This window comes from Typopeltis vanoorti, chromosome 6 (assembly GCF_054136105.1).
Source record: "Typopeltis vanoorti isolate ZY-2024b chromosome 6, IOZ_Tvanoo_1.0, whole genome shotgun sequence".
Taxonomy (NCBI): domain Eukaryota; kingdom Metazoa; phylum Arthropoda; class Arachnida; order Uropygi; family Thelyphonidae; genus Typopeltis; species Typopeltis vanoorti.
The window spans coordinates 72,223,681-72,246,982 of record NC_143554.1 but is presented as its reverse complement, the minus strand read 5'-3'; the positions used below and the strand labels follow the sequence as shown (position 1 = coordinate 72,246,982).

Genomic DNA, 23,302 nt, shown 5'->3' with positions numbered 1-23,302 from the left:
CTACTTTCTTTATTTCCAGAATAAGTGAGTGAATGGTATTTCAATGGAGAAGTACAGGAAAAATTATGAATATAATATATTAATTTCAATAAATAGTTCCAGTGAAATTTACTCCAGATATAAAATTAATTAAAGAAGATAATTATAATTAGAATAACAGCAAGAATGTTATAATTATTTATTACATTCTCTGTATTAAAATAAATTCAACGACTTTTAATTCATTCAAATCACAGTGTTTGAATGAATTTCAGATTTTATTGTTGCAAATAGTTGTATAAAAAGATCAGCTGTTTATTTTGCTGAAACAATACATACTAAATTAGAATTGGTAATTTTATAATTTTTGATTTTATTTAATTGGTATGTATTCTAAAATTTATTGATACATTTAATTGAAACTGGGCAACTTCCTGTAGAAATCTTGGATAACGTCCACATCCGTTTCCTCTACTTTTCGTTACTTTGAACTTCTCTATGATACATATTTTCACCGTTTGTTCAAAAACGTACAGAATACTGTACTGCATTTTTTTACTCAGTACACTTTATCGACACTATGTCATTAAATTAATTCATATATTATTATAATTATATCATCTATAATTTTTTTTCGTGTTTCGCAAACCTATCAAACAAGTACAACAACCATTCACCAGTTTCACTCCTTTCAAAGTCACCTGAATCAGTTATTTTTCCATATTTTCATCCTGCATCTACTTTGTGAAACAGCCTTTCATCTACTGCAATTGTTCGAGACAAAGTAGCAATATGGTACTTCTTTCTTATGTCTCGAACTCGTCCACAGTATCAATATATCACAGATTTTACAATATTGTGTATGGGATTTTTCCTGTATTTTTAATGTAACTTCAATGAATCATTCAAGAAAGAAAATATCAGTTATCACGCGGATCTATGGGATAATTAGCGCTCTGTATTTTGAAATAGAACATCTTTGTATGCGAAAAATCTTATCTCCTTTTTTTATCATTTTGAAATAGTTTTAATCATAAACGAATACCAAATGTATCCAATTATTAAAAAATGATAATAATAAATAAAAATGCCAGTTTAATAAGTGTTAGAAAAATGTACAGTTCCGAGAAATTTAAAAATGGGCGTTATTTATTATTTTTTTATTATTTATTTTTTAAACGGTTAGTACCAGCCCTTGGTGTGACAGTGAAAATTTTGAAATGTAATTAAAATCAGTTATCTCAAAATTATATTCAGTAATCAGCATAAAGGCAGAGATCAAACGTTGTGATAATACGATTCCATAAAAACCTGATGTCATCTCTAATCAGACATTTTACCCGGGGATTATAATGATTTAAATAACGTTAAGAAACTGAAAGATACCTTTTAAGTTGCCCTTCTACCTCTTGGAAACAGTGATCCATAGTTTTAGAAAATTCTCCCCAAAGCAGTTTCTTAATAACTAAATACGGAATTCATGTGTTTTTGTTAAATTATTGAACTGAAAAAAAATATCTTCTTGACCATGAACTGGGAATGTAAACTCAATCGAACTACATTAAAAAAAAACTCGAGTATTCGTGGAATGATTTCTTGCGGGATTCGATATTAGTAAAGATAAAATCATAGTTTATTGAGATTGCGAACTGTGTTGATATTCTTAAGAATTAGAGATCTTTCTCGATCTTAACATGTCCATTGACGTCTGGTGAAGTTCTTCGATTTTTTTTTTTATACAAATGATCACCAATGTGAACTACGACTTGTCACATGGTAAAGGAAGTGTGGGGCCGCTTTCGGAATGTTTTATTAATGAGCAGTTGTTTTGTTTCTGTTGCACATTCCCAGCATGCAAATTCTCACGTACCTGCACATCGCACAGTAAAGCAGTTGCTTCGGGAATTCTACTACTAAGATAAGGTACCATAGTTTTAATTCCAGGAATATCCGGCACAGAACGATTTCGGTTGTATGGGATTGTTCCGTAATGTGCTGGCCATTCGGCTATGTTTCGATTTTGAGGTATATCCTCGAAATTCATTGTGAAAAGATGGCGATTTCTGTACCAGCAAAATCCACCGATGACTACGACTGCAACTAAGATAATCAGTCCACTGGCAACTCCGATTGTAGTGATTAGCCACGAATCTGTAAAAAAACATTATTATTATTAATTATAATGAAGAGCCAAAGGCTTCAATTCGGCGACATGAGCATATTTAAGTTAAGGGATGTCCTAAGTTAAGTTAATAAATTAAGTTAAGGGATATCCCTTAGCTTAAACATTATTATTATTATTATATTTACGGGTATTTGTCTGCTTCTGTTTAGGAGTGCCCAGTTTAAATGCCATTGGCTCTTTTCTCACGGATTCTTAGGGCATTGTAGATGTATATTTATCAATAAATACTTAAATATAAAGAGCTAATAAGCTTCATTTCGGCAACAAAAACATTATTTAAATTAAGGGGATATTAAATCCCACATTGTTTTAAAACCGAATAAGAAACTCAAAGATTGGAATCAGAGAGTTTCTTGCCGAATATAGTATAGTAAACTATAAAGTATCGGCGATCACTAAGCGTCCGCTAAATGCAAGTGGCCCAGCACGTAGTGCAATACCGGAAATCTCACAGCAAAGTCGGCATTTCAATTGTTATTTCAATTCTCCCACTTGCCAAAATCCCCCCCCCCCACACACACAGACAGTAGTTTGGACAACGCAAAAGAAGAAGAGCTACAACACCCAGAAAAAGGTATGTGCAAATTTCTTGTCCTCTATCCAACATATATTTATTGATAAATATACATCTACAATGCCCTAAGAATCTAAATATAAAAGTTAAATATAATAGTTTGTTAAGAGGAGTAACATGGGTGTTTTCCCAGAAACAATATCCATAATGTAAAAAAACAAAATTTTAATAAGTTTTATAATATTATTTTGTTCAAATAATTAAAAGAAATACTTTACTATTTCACTGAAACATATCACACAGACACACACACACACGGAATATAACTGTATCATTACCAAAATTAAAAATAAAGTCATCTTTGTGATAATAATGATTATAATTATAGTTCTTGTCTATAAAAATAATGCAAAAAAATAAATAAAAAGTATATCAACGCATGCTCTATATACGTTGTATAAACGAGTTCATTTTTCATTTAAATAGCTCTTCATATCTGTATAAAATGAGAAATCATTTAAGTAACGATATTTTCATCACAACGAGAAATATGAAATTTTGAAAGATATCTGGATATCTTCCCATTCCTGGTCTGGACAGATATGCTGTGAATTTTATTCCCTCTTTCTCTCTCTTTCATATAATATACAGAGTTCAAAATTCCACGTACAAACTTTGAGGGAAGGTAGAGAACATCAAAATCAACCATATTCACATAGGAAAGCATGACCGGAAACGCCACCGGAAGGTACTAACAAGGACAAAGACACAGAAATAACACAAGGCAGAAGTAGTGTAAAAAAACTTTATTAGGCGAAACTGAACAGTTCAATGGTAGTTGGATACATAACATGGTTTCACATCAGGTGCTCAAAATTACGACCATTAGCAATGGTGCATGCCTGACACCGACGATGCATTGATTGCCGTACATTTTTGAAAATACCTGGAGTTTCCCGGATAATAACAGCGGCGATGGCGATTCTTGCCACGAGGTCCATGTCAGAGGCAACAGACGTTTCCTACACCATGGCTTTAAGGGTCTCCCACAGAAAGAAATCAATGCTCGATAAATCAGGTGAGCGTGGGGGCCATGCGACTGGTCCACCACACCCAATCCATCGAGCCCCAAAGGACCTGTCCAAATACTGACGCACAGAAATGCCGAAATGGGCTGGAGCCCCGTCGTGTTGGAACCACATCTGCCGACGCACAGTCATTGGAACATTGTTCAGTAAATCTGGCAGAACTTCTTCCAGAAAGGTCCGATACTTCCGGGAATCCAGTCGGGGTGGTAACAAGTATGGGCCGACTAAACAGTCAGCGACAATACCTGCCCATAAAAATCTGGCAGAACTTCTTCCAGAAAGGTCCGATACTTCCGGGAATCCAGTCGGGGTGGTAACAAGTATGGGCCGACTAAACAGTCAGTGACAATACCTGCCCATACACTAATGGCGAAGCGTTGTTGTGCAGCATGTGATCGCACAGCATGTGAATAACACTGATTAACAGAGCGCTGTATTTATTATTATTATTATTATTATTGTTCCGGGAATCCTCATGGTCCCACACATGAGCATTGTGGTGATTGAAGATCCCTTCACAGCTAAATGACGCTTCATCCGTAAACAAAACAAACGTTGGAAAATCCGGGTATACGGCACTTTTCTTCAGAAATCACTGTGTGAATTCCACACGTCAAGGATAATCTTCGGCCATCGTTGCAGATGAAATGGATGTAAGGACTCAGAGTGAAAAATGCGCAATACACTGGATTGAGATACTCCTATAGCAGAGGCAACGGCACGTGTGCTTGTCTCTGGATTATTGTCCATCGCATGCAACACCTCCTCTTCCATGGCGGGATTTCGAGTCGATCGTGGCCGCCCACTATCATGCCTGCGATCCCTGAATGATCAGTAGTCACACAAATTTTGATGCAAATGCGCAAATATTTGGTGATGCGGTATACATATGTTTGGGTACCTTTCGCGATATATTCGTAAAGCGGCTCGTCTATTACCGTCAGCTAACCCGTAAACGACGTGCATGTCTATCACCTCAGAGTCCGTAAAACGACGCATGTTCTTCGTACGTCGAAAACTTGGAAATGAGGAAACCCTAATTGCTCACCTGGAGCGCTGGAGAACAGCGCCACCTATCACTTTCGGGTGGCGTTTTCCCGTTCATGCTTTCATGTGTGAATGTGATTGATTTTGATGTTCTCTACCTCCCCTCAAAATTTGTACTTGGAATTTTGAACCACCCTGTACATAAAAGAGCCAAAATATTATGACTAGCGCGTCTTCATGCAAATCGAAGTAGCTGCATAGAAACGGCGCCGCGTGTGCAGGTCATGAAACGGTATAAATAATACTTGATACCAGAGTCTGTTGTGGGTGCTACGACCGTGAATGAGTTCAAGGCAAGGTATGATAGATACTGTGTGAATGTTGAATAGTTGTTCCAGACATGATGTTAGGGCCTCCCTCGATGAGTCTGTCGACTCCTTGGAGTTTCCCGGAACAATAATAATAATAATAATAATAAATACAGCGCTCTGTTAATCAGTGTTATTCTTATTCTTCAGATGGGAAGGACAGCGTACTTAAGCGAGTTTGACAAAGTCTAAATTGTGATAGCCAAATGACTTGGTCAGAGCATTTCCAAGATAATTAAGGCTTGGGGGGGGGCGCTTACGGTCAGCCGTGGCAAGTACCTTCAAAAAGTGATCCGAGGAGGGGGGGGGATGGAACCACGAATCGCCGGCAAGGTGTGGGCCGACTACAGCTCATCGAGGCTCGAGGTGAGCGAAGGCTATCTCGGATGGCACGAGCCAACCGAACGAAGGGCTACTGTGGCACAACTCTCCGGTAATTTGAATGCTGGTGACGGGTATAATGTGTCACAACACACAGTACATCGAATCCTGCTGAAAAGGAGCTGAGTAGCTGCCGGCTGCTCTTAGTATCCAATGCTAACCTCGATTCTCCGTCGAAAGCGCCTCAAATAGGCACACGAGCATCAAACTGGACTTTGCATGGGTGGAAAAAGAATCGTCTGGTCCGATGGAGCTCGTTTCCTGTTGTACCATGTGGACTGCCGGATGCGTGTGCGTCGTTTACCTGGGGGATGCACCGTGGAACGAAAACTAGCCCGTGGAGACATGTTCTTCTGGGAAACCTGAGTCTAGTTATTCATGTGCAGGAAACTATGGTGTCTACCACCTACCTAAACATCATTGCAGACTAGGTGCATCCGTTAGTGGCAACGGTAGTTCCCCTCTGGTTGCGCCTTTTTCAGCAGGATAATGCACCATACTACACTGCCCGAATTGTGCGAGAATGGTTTCCGGATTTCCAGGAAGCAGTGGCCTCTAAATTGTTCTGACATCAATCCAATCGAGCATCTGTGGTTTGTGTCGGAAGCAGATCCGCTCTGCGGCGGCTCAACCACGTAACTTACAAGAGTTAAAGGATTTGCTGGTTACCTCTTGGTACCTGATACCACAAGAAACCTTTAGAAATCTTGTAGCGTTAATGTTTTGGCGGCAAGTGAAAGACCAACATCATAAATGATCATAATGTTTTGGGTCTTCAGTATATATATATATATATATATATATATATATACTGAAGACCCAAATATATATATATATATATATATACACAAAATGCAAAAGTATATATATATATATATACACAAAATGCAATGGGTTACAAAATGCAAAAGTGCATTTTATAACCCATTAAAAACAGAAAAAAAAATTATTTTCATATTTGTTTTATTCATATTAAAACAAATACCTGGCAATATGAATTAAAATAAATGTCATTCATCTGAACCTTTTTTTTTTTCATTTCCCGAGCTGGTAGCCACTCTCCATCCTCCATTATCGCGCAGTTTTGCGCATTTCTGTGACCTGATGGAAGGCGATGCTTTTAATCCATCTTTTTTTTTTGTGTGTGTGTGTGTGTTTTGCTCAATTTTTCTATGTTTCGGAATTAAAAATGAGTCTATTCGGGAGGGAAAAAAATCCACAATTTCACATTTCTCCAATATGTGGAAATTTTGTTAGTTAAATGATTTCTCATTTTTTATAAATATAATGAGCTATTTAAATAAATGACAAATGAACTCCTTTATACAACGTCTATAGAGCATGTGTAGATATACGTTTTATTTATTTTGTGATCCATTAATTCTGAAATCAGCTGGGGAAAAAAAAATAACTATAAGAGGCTTCCCTTGTCGGACACTGGAATCGAAGCATACATCTTTCTTTTGAAGATGGACCATGAGGATGTGCATATCCATTGTAATATGAATATTCAAGGCATAAATACATTTCTTATTTTAAATGTATTATGTTATATTGCCTTTTGAATTATACCACTTTCATAAGTAAAAATATAATTTATCTAATATTATTTTATGCATCTATTTTTTATTAAATTATTACGGAGTCCACTCATAAAAATTTTGAAATGTAAAATTTATTTCTACATCATTCGTGCCATTATATTATTTTGTCAAAATTGCAACTGGTTAATTGAAAGTTAGGCTATTTCGATTTCCAAATAGTCCTCACTACTTTCAAGACCGAAAATAATTCTGTCTTGAAAGTTCTGTCATCATAAAAATCAAGATATCTTTATTTTCATGATGATTATCAAAAAAAAAAAAACCGTTAGACGTCTAACCAACATACCCTCTGCTACTAATAGCTCATGCAAAAGGTTAAGCAAGTTTGAGCGCGGTTAGTAGTTGGAAGGGGTTAATCGTTCGATGCTGTTGGCACACTCTCCCTCGATGAGTCTTTGGACTCCCTGGAGGTATCTAATAATAATAATAATAATTCGCCCATTGTGCTAACGTACGATATACAACCTTTGGCGGTTGCTTAAAAACGAGTAAAAATGAGTTATGAAACAAGTTTTTCATTCTCTCATTTCATCGTTATTCATGAAACACTGCAGTATCACAAAAGGCATAAATCATTTATTTTACTGTTTTTTTTTTTTATTTTGATATTACGTTAGTGAGTCTCCTGAGTAGTAAGTTAAGCTATTATTTTGTGCTTTTACTATATTCATCTCTGATTTTTTTTTAGTATCTAATTAGAAATAACACTTCATGGCTCTATTAGCTTATCAGGATTATTAAATCATATGCACTTTACAGTTTTCTCTGACTAAATAATATTATCAAAAAGCTCATAATATTATGAGCTTTTTGATAATATTATTTTTATACTATAGAATTAATTTCAGTAAACTAAAATTAATTCTATAGTAAAGCTGTCTTTTTTTTTTCGTGATAATATTATTTTTATACTATAGAATTAATTTCAGTAAACTAAAATTAATTCTATAGTAAAGCTGTCTTTTTTTTTTCGTTTACCAGCGAAAGTAATTTAATTAGCGCATAAAAGTTGCGGTAAAGTTTTGTTCGAAAACAAGACATTAATAGGTATATTAAATCACGATGCTTTATAATAATAGTATTAACAGAAAATATAATTCGGTGTATTGCACATACCTGCAAATTGAAACCTGCTGAATGGAGTTTACATTTAAAACTCTTATTATGCCTAATTTTTTTACTACGCTAATTTCAAAAACTTTTACTTCTCGTTTTAGAAGAATGTTCTGTCGCGAACATGCTAGATATTTGGAAATTATAATACTTAACTTTCAAATAGAAAAAACAAATACTGGTAGTTGTTTTTGTGCTCCGCGTACTTGAATTAGTAAATGCCAGCTAAACCTTTAACAGCTCGAAACTATGTAGAGCTGCATTTTATTATTATTAGTGAATAATAATAAACACATTTCATATAGCGTTAAAACAACTGTACGTTATTTAGACATAATATTCAATACACTTTATTATTTTGACTTCATTATATATTATAATAATTTAAAATTATTATAAATTTAAACTTAAATTATTATATTCATTTTTAGTATGCATTATTTAAGACCGACAGTTTGGTAGCTTTCATAAATTGGCACAATAAGGAGTTGGTTACATTGCCAATGTAACCAACTCGGAAATACAAACCTGATTATTATTATTTTGCGATGTTACAGTTTGCTTTTCACTGTATTTCTATAAAATGTACCTATACAATTCTTTCTTATAAAAAAAAAGTAAACTAAATGACTGCTCTCTTAAACATTAGATGGCGCTACAGGATGACATCAATATTTGCTTGAGAATGAGAATAGACGTGCATAAAAGGAAAGTATAAAAGCGCTAAAATAATATGAATACATATTATGAATACTCTTCTGATTCGTCTTTACTATTTTTAATATATTTTTTTTTAAATTTGTACTCTAGGAATTATTTGACCGCTGTCGCCTTACTAAAATATTAGTGTCCAATTGTTGATTTTTTCCTATTATGTATGAGTGTGATTCTGTTGTATTCAATTAATGTTAAAGATACCTGACACTTAAGCGAAAATTTTACGTTTATTTAATAAATAGCGGTTTTAATTTATGGTTAATGAAATTGCACAATACCATTGTCTCATGATTTAATTCTTTTCTGGGGACCAATATCTTGAAAATATTATAAAATACATAAATAATGATAAAAGACGTCACTTACTACATCCTCTGCCCTGTTTAATAAATTCATCACTTAGATCACCGCAGTTATTGTGTCCATCACATTTCAGTCCAGACCAGATACAATTCTTATTCTGACACTGGAAATGCCTTTTACCACAAACCCCGTCTATAAAGTAAGAGAAGAATAAAGTGAAAAAAAAAGTAGTTATTAAACTGACATAATGTTTCTCTTTAATGAATTCATTTACATGGGTAAGAGTTTTAAGATTAATTTAAAACAAACTTAACAGTATTATATGTCCGAATATTTTAAAGCATTATCCCAAGCCAGTTCATATAATTGTTGCAATGATTCACTGAGAAAATACAATCGATAAAGGACTTACATCTCGAATATGATGTGAATACGATGACAAAGCCTTTTTTATTATGAACCCCTTGGGAATAACTCGTGGAGTAGCTTATCTCCAAAGGACTAGAAACAATAAATGCCTTTTTTTCATCTGGGAAATCTTTGTGTCCACAGAACGTTTCATTCTGCATCTGAAATAGAATGTAAAATATATTTTATATTATTATTAATCTTAAGATTTCACCATAATGAAATAAATCTGTTAATTATTCTTTGTTGTTGTTGTAACAAGTTATTCATTTCCATTACATTTGCACTTCGCCATTAAACTTTTAAACGATTTTATTTTCTTTCCTTTATTGAAAAATACTGGCTTGATTATGAAATTTAGGTCTTATAAAAATGACAGTTGATATACTTACTGTCAGATGGTCTCGACAATCCTTATATTCAAAATCAATTACTTGTAGTGCTGCTGTGATGCCATAGCCTAGTGGAGCTTCGAGAATTATAGTACAGTTTTTTCCTGAAGTGTATTGGTCGTTTGCACTAGGCTTCAGTATCGCTGCAGATTTTGGGCCATTCGCAGCCAAGTAATAGGTGACCAGGTCTTCCTCTTCATTGCAGTCATTATCCAGATAAACTATACATATACAAGAGAGAGAAAGAGAACATTAAAAAGAAACCAAAATTCCTATATATGGTTTTAAAGTTCTACATTAAAACCACTTAAAGTCTATATCTTAACAGAAAAAAAAATTAAATTGTCACGCGGATCAGCGATTAATAGGTGAAGTCGACGTAGCTTATAAACTAAGGTGATTTATGTATGAAATGCATTGATTTCACGAGTTCCTACTTCTGTCATCACCAGATGGCACCACTAGATAACTATGCACAATTATCACATCGCTCGAGCCCCCCCCCCCCCACACACACACAACATATACTGATTAACAGAAATTTTTTTTTTTTTTCAAATGCTTGACTGCTACCTATGTAACTTGTTCAAATCGTAATCACTGATAAATATAAGTTTGGTGGGTTTGATTAGCAGAGTGGTACTCTCCAACTAACAATTTACGGGTTCATATCGCTGTGGGCATGGATGTTTTGGGAATGTACTTAGGCTCGAGACCACTGTCCTGCTTAGGAGGATTGAAATGGCTTCAATAAGTTCCATGTTTGTTCTCTAGAACTGAGTTAGCGAATTGTTAAAAATAATAATAAAGTAAATAAGAAGATTAGCAATAACATTAAAAAAAAATTTAGTCCACCCACTGCGCTAATGTATTTAAATTTATCACCTTTTGTGGGTGGGAGGAACTTTTTCTTGAGTGTAAAGTTTACGCTCAAAAAAGGAGCTCAAGAGAAGCAGTGATGAAAGGAGGGAATTTGAGCAAATCATAAGATGCAGCATTTTATTCTTATTCTTATTTTATTTTTTTTGTCATCCACCTTCGAAAGGTTGCAAGCCTACAGTATATAGTACATCAGTATCTATCCTGGTTGGTCTAGAGTTTTCCTCGTATTTTATTATTTTATTTATTTATTTTATATTTTTATTTGATTTTTTACAACTTAAGTTTGCATCTTTTTTGCGAACTTCTGACCTTTGACTATTGTACATCCAGGAATTCATTTCACACCAAGACATTTGTATAACCTAAGCAAAATTTGAAAAAGTACTCCTCGTCCTCACCCACTGACAATGTGAGTTATATTAATTCTTTACTTGTCTAAACTAGCACGTACAGTGTAAACAAAACAAACAAACAAAACTGACTAAATAATTAAAATACCATACGAATGATTTTATATTTTGCGGAGATTGCAGTATAGTATTTCTTGCTTAAAAAGATGCAGAAGTATTAAGCACATCAAATTAATGAAATAAATATAAGGAACTAAATATGACAAATATTAAACAGATTTAATGTATTATTTTAAACAGTTCATAATTTAGATTTATGTAGTATACGATTTTTATTGGTCGGAATGATAACAGTTTTGCTTTTTTATAGGACTGAAATGTCCTAAAAATTGTACCACATATGGTCTCCAGAACAGGACTGCAGAATTATCTAATCCTTAGTCGACCCACTCTACTAATGCACTATCAGTTTACAACCTTTTGTGGGTGGGATTATCATTAAAAGTATGTTTATTTAGCTGAAACATTTGGTGTTTTCTTTGATGTGATTCAGTGGTAATCCGTAGAGTCCGTAGAAAAGGTGGGATGTAATCTGTCCTACAATCTACACCACTCACAGAAGCAATCATGATACCTTTATTTTTTTTATTTAAGTTGAATAACAATGAAAAACTGTTCATTTCACAAACGGTTTCACTGATCAAAGAAAGACGTCACTAACAGATGTCTTTTGTTATCTAACAGATTACTCTTAGAATGCTGCCAACTGGCACACACACACACACACACACACACACACACACACACACACACACACACACACACACACACACACACACACACACACACACACACACACACACACACACACACACACACACACACACACACACACACACACACACACACACACACACACAAATATTTCAGAATATTGATGGGAAGACGCTTGTTCTTGAAGAGGTTTACTGGTTTTGAGTTGTATCATTTGATTTTGGGGAAATGCTATACAGCCCCTATAGTTTGCAGGGTGTGGACCTCCGCAGTTTGCACACTTTGCTGGAAGTGTACGAGGTTTATGGCATTCATTTGATGCATGCCTGCCACCACATTTCACGCAACGAAATTCAGCCTTGCAGCATCGTTGTGCATGCCCAATCTTCTGGCATCTATGGCACTGGTTATATTTGATTTATGTTTCAATGCCTCAGCTTTTATGACTAGATCACAAATGGTTTGGAGATTTTATATATGTTTTTGATCTTTACTTATTTCCACAGAATTAGGGGGTAGGGTGTTTTATCAGCTCTCCGCATTCGGCTGACTTTAATTGGGCTAAATCCCTTAAGCTGGAGGTCTGCAGTGAGGTCTTCTATTTGTAATGTTTCAGTTACTCCCCTTAACACTACTTTTAAATTTTTCTCACTGTTGAGTGCAAAAGTGTGGTATGGCAAATTGTTGTTGTCTAGAAGTTTGGTCATTTTTCTGTAGTCTGATGATGTTTTGGGTTGTATGCAAATCCCTTCTTCTGTGTTTGTGGCTTTAATGAAGGTGATATCTGAAGATTTCAGTGTGGATGCAACGGACGTCCAGTGCTCCTTGGACCTTAGGATGACTGGGGGTACCCTTTCTTTAATTACATTATCTGGTTCTATCTCCGCTATTTTGGGTGTATCTGCAGTAGAAGAGATTTTCCTTTTCTTTTTGACTGTTTGGAATTCTGTGTTGGTTTCCAAAAACTGCGGAGTAATAATCAGAGATGCAGTATCCTCTATATTCGTGGAGTGACTTAATTCTGGTTCAGTCAACATACATCCTTCATTAAAATCATCCATTATATCTTCTGTGACTGCTGTAGGGGGGGGGGATGTATCTAACAGCTTTACTTTTCCTGACCAGTTGTCGCTCAATAGTTTTCCTAATCTTAGGAATTCTCTGTAAACTTCTTCGAATATGCTTTCATTGAGAGGATTTGTCATGTCTGATAGAAGGCAACAACTCTACTAGAATAAAGTTTGAGAAATGGGTCCTAGAGCCCAAGGTAAATATCCCGTAGATCAAATCGATCTACCAGCATCGGTAGCAAATATTTCACAAAATGAAGAACGCTTACCTCTATATATAAATATCCCTTAGATCAAATCGATCTACTAGCATCGGTAGCAAATATTTGACCTTTTCAGAAAATGAAGAACGCTTACCTCTATAAATATCATTCAAAACTATCGCACTGATCAAAACGCATCACTAACACTCGAGCCGCCATTTTTTTTCTCATACAATATAATATATATTTATTAGTAATTAATAATAATAATAATTTGGTGTGGATAGTGTAATTATTTTTATATAAAAAATTTGAGGAAAATAATACATTTTTTAATAGAAAAATATTAAACGTTGCACTATTTTTATAGATATATAAGACAAAACTAATATTGAACAAAAATGGCTGTTTTCAAGTCTTAGCAAGTAGTGCAACATGAGGACAACTCGGAAATAGTGCAACAACAAGGCGACTCGGAAATAGTGCAAGAAAGGGCAACTCGGGGTAATGGTGGAGCAAACTCCGAGCTTCTGATCCAAAAATAACCAGCTTACCAGCTCAGAGAACCGGCTTACCAGCCCGGAACTGGGGGGTTGGGCTCTATGGGGGGGGGACCCTTTCGAGTTTTCAAAATTCGAGTCATCAGAATTCAAGGAGAACCGGCCTACCAGTCCGGAACATGGGGGGGGGGGGGCTACGCCCCCTAGTATATATATATAAAAGCATATATGCGCTTATTAAACATGTGCAAATTCTTTAGTATATTTAGGAGATTTTCATGTTACTTCTTCTGGACAAAATTTTAGGACAAAGTAATCATTATCTAGTTTCCAACATTTGACAATACTACATCAAAAATATTTTATATATTTTTAATATATTTTTTATTATTTGATATATATATATTTATATTTATTATAAAATAAATAAAAATAAAACTGATAATAATAATAAAGTAAAATAAAAAATAATAATAATCTAGATCTTCTAGCATAATGGACTCGAATTGTATTAAAAATGAACAACGATCCTAAAATCGATATTTTGTTTCTTTACTTCAGTCTTGTATTATTCACTCACTTAACAGTGTTTCCCAAACTTTCGGTAGTACCCCTTTTAAATTTTAGTAATACTGGTGTACTCCCTCTTATGCAAAGGCAATTTGGGAGTAATTATAAATCATTCAAACGCTAATCATTATAACGGTGTTTATTTTTTAACATTTGCGTTATAATAAATTAAATAAAATTTGAAACAGTTTATAAATTATTAAATACATTTTTATTTATACGAATCCAATATACATACTTACACTAATTACTTAAATATCCATTACCCCCCCACCCCACCCCCAAAAAAAGTTTAATCAGAGGAATGAAATTATTTTTGATGAGAAATTAGTATGGTGTCCAGTTCTATATTTATTTTCGCAGTAGATGCGACTCCTCAAGAGGAGGAGGGTGTTTTTGAGAAGTCAAGGAGCAAAAAACCCAAACTTCGCAAAGATGAGGGAAGATATAAAGCTTCCATATCTTTCATATTTACACCTTCTGTCATACCATGTATTATTTTTTTTTTCTGAAATTTTTATAGCTTAAGTCTATTTTCGAAAACACTCTACGTTTTTCCTGGTGCTCTTTATGATTTTTCTCTAAATAGTGCAATAGTTTGGATAATTTCGTCCATTCATTTGTGAGAATTTCGTAACAAATGACAAATAGTCAAGCCCGGCACGAGCGGAATGGGCGAATGTTGCAGGCGGAAAAGTAAAAGGGCGGAAAACTTGCAGAGTTTATGTTACAATGTATACTGGAGGCAGAAAAAATTAAAAATTAAAAAAAAATTAAATTGGATATATCATATATTTAAAAAATATTAAATTTATATATACATATTTATAAAGATAATTATATTTTATTTGAATTATATAAGCTCGAAATAATTATTTTTATTTTGATAATCTCTGGGACAGAAACATTTAGATCCAATTTCATTGAGAAAATTTGATTCTCTTATAAATAGAATATTTTTATTTAAGAAACAAAATTAATCGGAAATTTTCGGAAATAGGAAAAAAATTCGAATTTGTGTTTAGATGATAATCAGGCTCTTGAGAAACATCCAATAGCTTCGACTTCAAATACAAATACTTCAACACTAAATTACGAGCTTTTTGACGATCCAGCTTTATGGCCAAACTTTTTCAATTCAATAATTGATATATTAGCAAAACGAGGTCCTCCTGCTGAATCAAAAGAGACTTTTTTTCCACGCGATGGACATAATAGAAGTTTTCATGTATCGCATTATAATAGGATTTTGAGTAACGATGAAACCATTAAAAGATCTTGGTAAATTTACTCAAGTTCAAAAAATGTAGTATTTTGTTTCTGCTGCAAATTATTTTCTAATATTCGAACTATGAACTTAATTTCGGAAGGAAATAACGATTGGAAACATATGTCCCAAGTTCTTCAGCGCAACGAAAAATCTCAAGAATATTTTAATAATTTTGAAAAATGGATTCATTTGGAAAAACGTTTAAAAAATGAAACTACAATCGATCAACATCAGTTAAAATTACTTAAAAAAGAACAACACTGGATGCATGTTTTAAAACGCATAATATCGGTTATTAAATTTCTTGCAGAAGAAAACATAGCGTTCAGAGGAAGTTCAGATACTCTATATACAAATAATAATGGAAATTTTTGAAACTGATTGAATTATTCCCCAAATTTGACAGCGTATTACAAAAACATGTAGAACGCATAAAAAACAATGAAATTTACGTTCATTATTTAGGGAAATGTATAAAAAACGAAATCATTAATATACTGAGTAATGAAATTTTTAAAAAAATGTATCTAAAATAATGAATTCTAAGTATTTTTCAATAATTGTTGATTGTACCACTGATATTCCGCGGCAGGAGCAAATGTCCTTAATTGTAAGATATGTTTCTATAAAAGGAAAAAAAAATGAAGAAACCCAAGATACTATACAAATAGAGGAAAATTTTCTAGATTTTATTAAAATTGATAATACAACAGAAAGTGGTATGGCTGAAGTAATTATAAAATTATTAGAAGAAAAAAACTTAAATATTCAAAATATCCGTGGTCAGGGATATGACAATGGGTCAGATATGAAGGGGAAGAATGCAGGGATACAAGCACTTTTAAGGAACAAAAATCCTAGAGTTTTTTGGTTCCGTGTTGTACGCATTCCTTGAACTTGGTATTCAGCGATGCAGCAAGCTGCAATGTAGATACGGTTTTATTTTTTGACATTATTCAGTCAATCTATAATTTCTTTTCTTCATCGAGTCATCGATGGGAAGTTCTTCTAAACCACATCCAAAATTTTACTTTAAAACCTTTATGCACGACGAGATGGGAAAGTCACGTTGAAGCTGTAAAAGTAATACGAAATCAAGTAAAAGAAATACATGAAGCTTTAATTTTCATCACAGGAGATGACAGCTTAATTGGGCAACAAGGCATTAAAACAAAATTGGAAGCTAGTTAGTTAGCAAAAAAAATTAATTCTTTTAAGTTTATATTTGGCACATTTGTTTGGTATGACATTCTAAGTGAAGTCAATGCATCTAGCAAACAATTGTAAAATATCTCTTGCAATATTTTGGAAGCCTTGAAATCATTAGATATCACGAAAAATTTCTTGACGTCATACAGAAGCGAAAAAAATTTTTTGAAAGTTAAGCACCAAGCTCATAACTTTTGCTCTAAATATTGGGTAAATGCTGATTTCTCAACTAACGACAGCACACGAACTCGACATGTAAAAACTCAATTTGATTATGTATGTCCTGACGAATCAATTACTAATTTTGAAGGACATTTACAAATCAATTTTTTAATGTAATTCTTGATTCAGCAATAACATCAATTACTGAGAGATTTGAACAGCTAAATAAATATGAATCAATTTTTGGGTTTCTTTTTAACATTGGTAACTTAAAATTCGATAATGATACAGTAAAAAAAGCTTGTTTCGACTTAGAAATTGTTCTGTCTGATGGTGATCAAAAAGATATTTCAGTAATAGATTTATTAAATTAATTAAAAATATTGTCTCGGAGGATGAGCGAGCGCAATTTTTCTAAATTAAGACTTATTAAAAATTATTTGAGGTCCACAATGTCCAAAGAGAGAAATTAGATGGCTTAGCCACTTTATCTATTGAAAGTGACATAGCCGAGACATTAGATCTAGAACAGTATTTCCCAACGTTTTTTGGATCATGCCCCACCTCAACACCTCAAAGATTTTGATGTCCTCACCGACAATGGCGAGTGTTTTGAGTATATCAGTGATGAGGTGACGAATGCAACATCATTTTCTAATTGTCCCCCTCCCCCCCCCCGTGGGGCGTACGTCCCACGTTGAGAAACACTGATCTAGAAGAAATAGTAAAGTCTTTTGCCGAAATTAAGGCTAGAAAGGTTTCTGTTTTTTTAAATAATTAAAATTGTTAATTCTTAATTTAGATTTTTTTCATATTTGTTTTGTCATATTAAATATGATTTATGCAATATTTATAAATTGTGTTAAAATTATGTACTCATTATATAATAAACACAAAAATATTTTATTTATTTATTCACTATATATATATATAATTTTTATATATACATATACAATTTCGACCGAAGAGCGGAAAAAAAAAAAAATCTTGCCCACACTCAAAAATTTGCTCTAGCCGGCGCTGCAAATGGTGTATTTAGGCACTTGTTTGTCGTCCGTCCATGAAAATCGAAATTTGGATAAGCTTACAGATTTTTTTTTCATTTTCTTTTTGCAGTTGGCTCTTTTAAGAAATTTATAGATGGCTCACACTCATTACTTACTACAAATTCTTTGACGCATCAACGTGCTATTTCTCACTTTTACCATAATCGTTTTCTTCACTAATTTCTATCGTTCGTTTCAACATCTCTTTTTTCACTAGTGATCCATGTTAAAAAGTTTAAAAAAAATGCAAAACAAAGATATCAATATTAATTAAAGATTTTTAATATTAATTAAGAGACTCCGTAGCTCTCAGTCAGTGTAGACGAAGCCCCTTTGGTCGAAAAGAGCTGGGTTCGATTTCAGTCTATGACGTGAGGAACCTTTATCTGGTCTCTTTCGACGAAAGGTGAGTTAGCCGGTCTCATACGGATGTAGGGTTTTTTCCCCACCCGGAAACTCGGGTTTTTCGTCCCTCCAGAACAGGCAAACCGGCCCCGTGAACACACATGGATTACAGTCATGAATACGTCCAAGCCATATGCCTGTCCAGAGCCCGGATAAAATTTGGGGGGGGGGGGGGAGAAGCAATGATGAACTACTCTGTAAAAATCTCACAACCAGGAATACTTTGTGGACAATGCCTACAAAGTCACCTACGGTCGAAACAACTGAAAGGGAAAATCAGTCAGTCAGTCAATATTAATTATTATTAGAATGCATTTCAAGATTTGTTAATAACCAACTGTACAACTAATAAAAAAGCAAGATCATTATTCCGGCCGTATAACGTGGTACATTCGTCACATGATACAAATTTTGAATTACTTGAACTGTTAATGCAAACAGTAGAAAGTTTCTATGGTTTCTAAAAGAAACCAAGCGGTTGGAACCCGATTGTGTGCCGTCAACCAAACCAGACGCAGCTCTAAGAAATTAGTCGATATTATACCAAGAGACTCATTATTGTTTAAAATTTTCTAAAAATTTTTTTAGTCATTTAATCAAAATTTAAAAAAAAGTGCCTCATATCCCCCAAAATTCTTTTGCGAGCCCAAGGTGCATCCGAAACCATACTGTGGCAAACACTGCCTTATGATATCAAGTATTATATCATAAATATTCTTATAGGGGTTATGGAAGTTCTGAATATTCCTTTGTCGATTTTTCCCTTTTATTTCTTCATTATACATTTGTACGATGCTGTTTATCATTTTAGACGCGTTTACAAGAAAACACCGATCCGCCCTTCCGTACGCCAGCATGAAACAATTTTAGAATAGATGAACCGAGTTTGATGTACCTTAATATTTTGAGAAAAAAAATGTCGAATAGTTTTCATTTGTATTAAAATTAGAATTAATAACTACTGCTTTAAATGAAGACGAAACACATTTTTCACTATGCGAGTGAAGACGAACTCCGAGAAGCTATCCTTAGGCTCTAATGATTTTAATCGCTCCCTCGACTGATAATCCATAACCATTCAACGCAATGATATAGTGCTAAATAAAAAATAATAAAATAAATAAAATAAAATAAAAAAATGCTGGAGCGTTATGTGCTTTTATTCATTTTCACGTCTCGCTCCATCCCTCTCTCCACTTCTCGTTGATAACTTCAAATGATTAAAAAATCACTTAATTAATATTTATATTATAATAATATACCAATTTTAAATAATATTTTCGCAATATGCCATTTTGAAATTACTCATTATTGCTAAAAATATCCGAATAATCCAAATATTAATTTTAAAAAAATTCGCATCGAAAAAAATAAAAACTTTAAACTTTTTAAATTTTTTAGTTCAGCGAAAACTAGCATGGCAAGCGTTTTTCTTTACTATTTAGACTCCCATCTTTTGCGGCTTTATCAAAATTAGACGATATAAAATTGCCTGCCTACCTGCCCTAGAACAAGATAAGCTATTTCTAGTGAACAGAAGTGTTAACTTATTCTAGACGTGATCGATTGATGTAAATCGGCTACGCTTTTAGGTTCACAAGAATTTTTGGACGAAACATGATATCGAACATGCAGTTTATCACAAAACTCTTTCAAGTTATTTAAGCCAATCTGATATTCCAGTTACTTTATTAACAAACGATAGGGTTGTCTGTTGCCTTTCTTTTCTAGAAATGTGGTCTCTAAATAAGAGATGTGGAATACCATGAGAAAGAGAGAGAGAGAGAGAGAGAATACTTGAATAAACTTGTCAAAATAACATTCGCTTCACGGCGATCTGATCCGTGTAGTATTTGACGGTCTGCTGGAAAGACCTGGTTTAGTAATGCTAAATACAGAAGTGATTAATTGATGTGATCGATTCGCCTTCAAACATGTGAAACAGTCCATCCTGCTTGTATTTTAAATCAGCTATCAGGATTCTGTTCTTTTGTCGGTTTCATTTAAAACAAAGTAACAATTTTTTCTTATTTCCCGGAATGTAATAAAATGCTTTTGATGACCCATTATGATTCATATGATGTTGGTTCAGAAATGATGGTTACCACTAAGACAATTCCTTACTATAAAAGCTCTGTATAAATGTAATGAAGTTTGGGAACTCATTAAACTAAATAAAACCACAATTCTGTTAAAATACGCCTTTTCAACTTTAAATTATTTACACATACGTTGGTAATGGTCGCCTTTCTAAGAGCTCGACAATTTGAGAAAGGTTGCATTACTCAAATATGATTAAAATATAGCAGTCCCGGAAAATTATCGGTATTCTGTGTATAATATGCACTAATAATTGATTATACACTAATCAATTTCATGAGCTCACAACAGACAGAATTGGGAGCTTTCACTAGCAGTGAAAAAACCCACTAAAGTTTAGTGATTCACATTTGGTTAAGCGAACTGCTTGCTGTTGTGTGCTTGCATGTCGTTGTATCAGAACTATACCAATGTGCCTTTTGCTTTTTTGAATTCAAATTTCTAGGTTACGGTATGAAGACGATTCGGGCAGAGATATGAATAAGCAATGTAGCGTGTTGACATGGCATTAACGTTTTAGAAATTTATTCTATGAAAAGAAAAACAAATGAACAGGTTGCTAGGCAGTGGATATAAACCGGCTTGAAGTGATTCTGAAAGATTTTCTACCAACTCTTCATAAATCCATTCTAGGATTTTAGGAAATATACCGTGACGGAAAATGCAGTGCTACAGGCAACATACCTGAATATGCTGCAATATTATGCATTCCTTTCGGAAAGCACAAACATGTTTCCTCCAGCATGACGTAACCCCAAAAAGCTAACCCCGTGAAAGCCTTCCTGAATAAAGCATTTTCCAGTTGGACTTGCAAATTCCATCGCATAGCCTTCTAAGAAACAAATCTGACCGTTATGGATTTCTGTGATATACATAATGAACCAAATGTGCCAAATACAGATGCAGACATCGCTGAGCTGCACTAGCGAATAATAGCTGCTTTCGATTCACTCACGACGGACATGTTTCGGAATATCTGGCAGTATCACCTTGATATCTATCAGGCCACCACTGTTGCATATCTGGAGATTTACAGAAAATTGTTAAAATTTGAAAAGGTAATGCATCTGTGAGTTAGAACCTCATGGTTTTATGTCTGTTAATTTTCGAAATATATCTTTTCGTATTTAAAATAAAGAGTCAATAGGCTTCATTTCGGAGATGTAAACATTATTTAAATTAAGGGGATATTAAATACCACATTGTTTCAAAACCGAATAAAAAACTCAAAGAGTTTCATGCCGAATATAGTAACTATAAAAGTATCGGCGATTACTAGTGTAAGCTAAAGCACGTAGTACAAACTAGGACAACTCGTAGCAAAGGTGGATAAAGTTCTGGTCGCTATTCTTAGTATTTTCCCATAATGTAAAACCCATCTCCTAGGAGATGTATGATGTTATACATTATGGTGGGAGGTCACTACCCAGACCGGTTTTGATCTTTGTATAAATGAAACGGGCTCTAAAAATAAGACGATCCCGAGAGATCGCCCAACTCAGCGTTGTTCCACTCAATGACAGGCTCACCCCTGTCACCGAGAACTTCTCACCCACCACCAAGCAGAGCCATAATCTCAGCGGTGGCCCCACTCAGAGATAGGCAAAAACCTATCCCCAAGCAGAGCCTCTCAGAGCCCCCCCCCGCCCCCATCGGTTTCGATCTTTATTGAGATTTCATCAGTGAGTAGCTAGACCAAAATAATACTAAGGGTATAGCGAAAATAACTCATATACTCTGCTTACGAAGCCTGTTGGCTCTTTATTTTAAATAATTTATGGGCACTTTTTTGACAACTCGTATAGCGGAGTATATAAGTTCTTTTCGCTATACCCTTAGTATTATTTTGGTCTAGCTACTCACTGATGAGATCTCAATAAAGATCGAAACCGGTCTGGGTAGTGACCTCCCATCATAATGTATAACATCATACATCTCCTAGGAGATGGGTTTTACATTATGGGAAAATACTAAGAATAGCGATCAGAACTTTATCCACCTTTGCTACGAGTTGCTCTAGTTTGTACTACGTGTTTTAGCTTACGCTAGTAATCGCCGATACGTTTATAGTTACTATATTCGGCATGAAACTCTTTGAGTTTCTTATTCGGTCTTAAAACAATGTAGGATTTAATATCCCCTTAATTTAAATAATATCTTTTCGTTTTTAGTAGTAATTCTATCGGACTCGCTGTATACCTGAGGTTCTTGTACTGTTGTTTTACTCGCCTCGACTTCATCTACTAAAGAATGCACACTTATAAAGGAGATCTACATATCTAACAGTTTAGATATTAATTTAACAAAACAAACCAAAGCCAATTTATGTTACACTTCGTGAAGTGTCTGAAGTAATTCTGCTCGAGAAACAACTGCTGCAGCTCACGCAAAGAAACTATTGTTCGTGAGCTACACAGCGTATCTCAAACAAGCCAATATATCGTATAAGCAAATTGGAAAAAAAAAAAAATACTTACATGTATTATAGCCACTACAAGTTCTAGTAAAAACAGTAATGACAATCCAAAGCAAACAACTCCACGCATGTTTCGGAGTGGCCATCATGAGATATACATTACAGCCTTCAGACTGTGAGACAGAATAAAGGCCGAAGTAACAAATGCATGCGTGCTTCTGTTGATTGATCTTTTAAAAGTGCCATAGAAAATGGGACTTTAGTCATGAGTCAGTGCCAGTAGTCGTTAAATAGCGCCTACTTATC

The 23,302-nt window shown here is 34.2% G+C and overlaps 1 protein-coding gene across 1 annotated transcript; it reads right to left on the bottom strand.

Moving 5' to 3' along the window:
- Nucleotides 1-243: 243 nt before the first annotated feature.
- LOC150105540 (uncharacterized) lies at nt 244-23,162 on the bottom strand. The gene is made up of 5 exons (XM_090394874.1): nt 23,058-23,162; nt 10,040-10,260; nt 9,652-9,808; nt 9,303-9,431; nt 244-2,130 (listed from the first exon to the last, which is right to left on the bottom strand). Exons 1-5 carry the CDS (start codon nt 23,143-23,145, stop codon nt 1,739-1,741), a joined length of 987 nt encoding a protein of 328 aa, XP_090251000.1. The 5' UTR covers nt 23,146-23,162; the 3' UTR covers nt 244-1,738.
- Nucleotides 23,163-23,302: the final 140 nt, after the last annotated feature.

What these genes read in the sequence shown, in the direction of transcription:
- LOC150105540 (XM_090394874.1), bottom strand. Translation starts at nt 23,145, where the DNA reads ATGATGGCCACTCCGAAACATGCGTGGAGTTGTTTGCTTTGGATTGTC. An exon ending in TTGTAGTGGCTATAATACAT is followed by an intron (nt 10,261 to 23,057) that starts GTAAGTATTTTT and finishes GTATATGTATAG; the next exon opens with TTTATCTGGATAATGACTGC. An exon ending in TAAACAGGGCAGAGGATGTA is followed by an intron (nt 2,131 to 9,302) that starts GTAAGTGACGTC and finishes GTTTTTTTACAG; the next exon opens with ATTCGTGGCTAATCACTACA.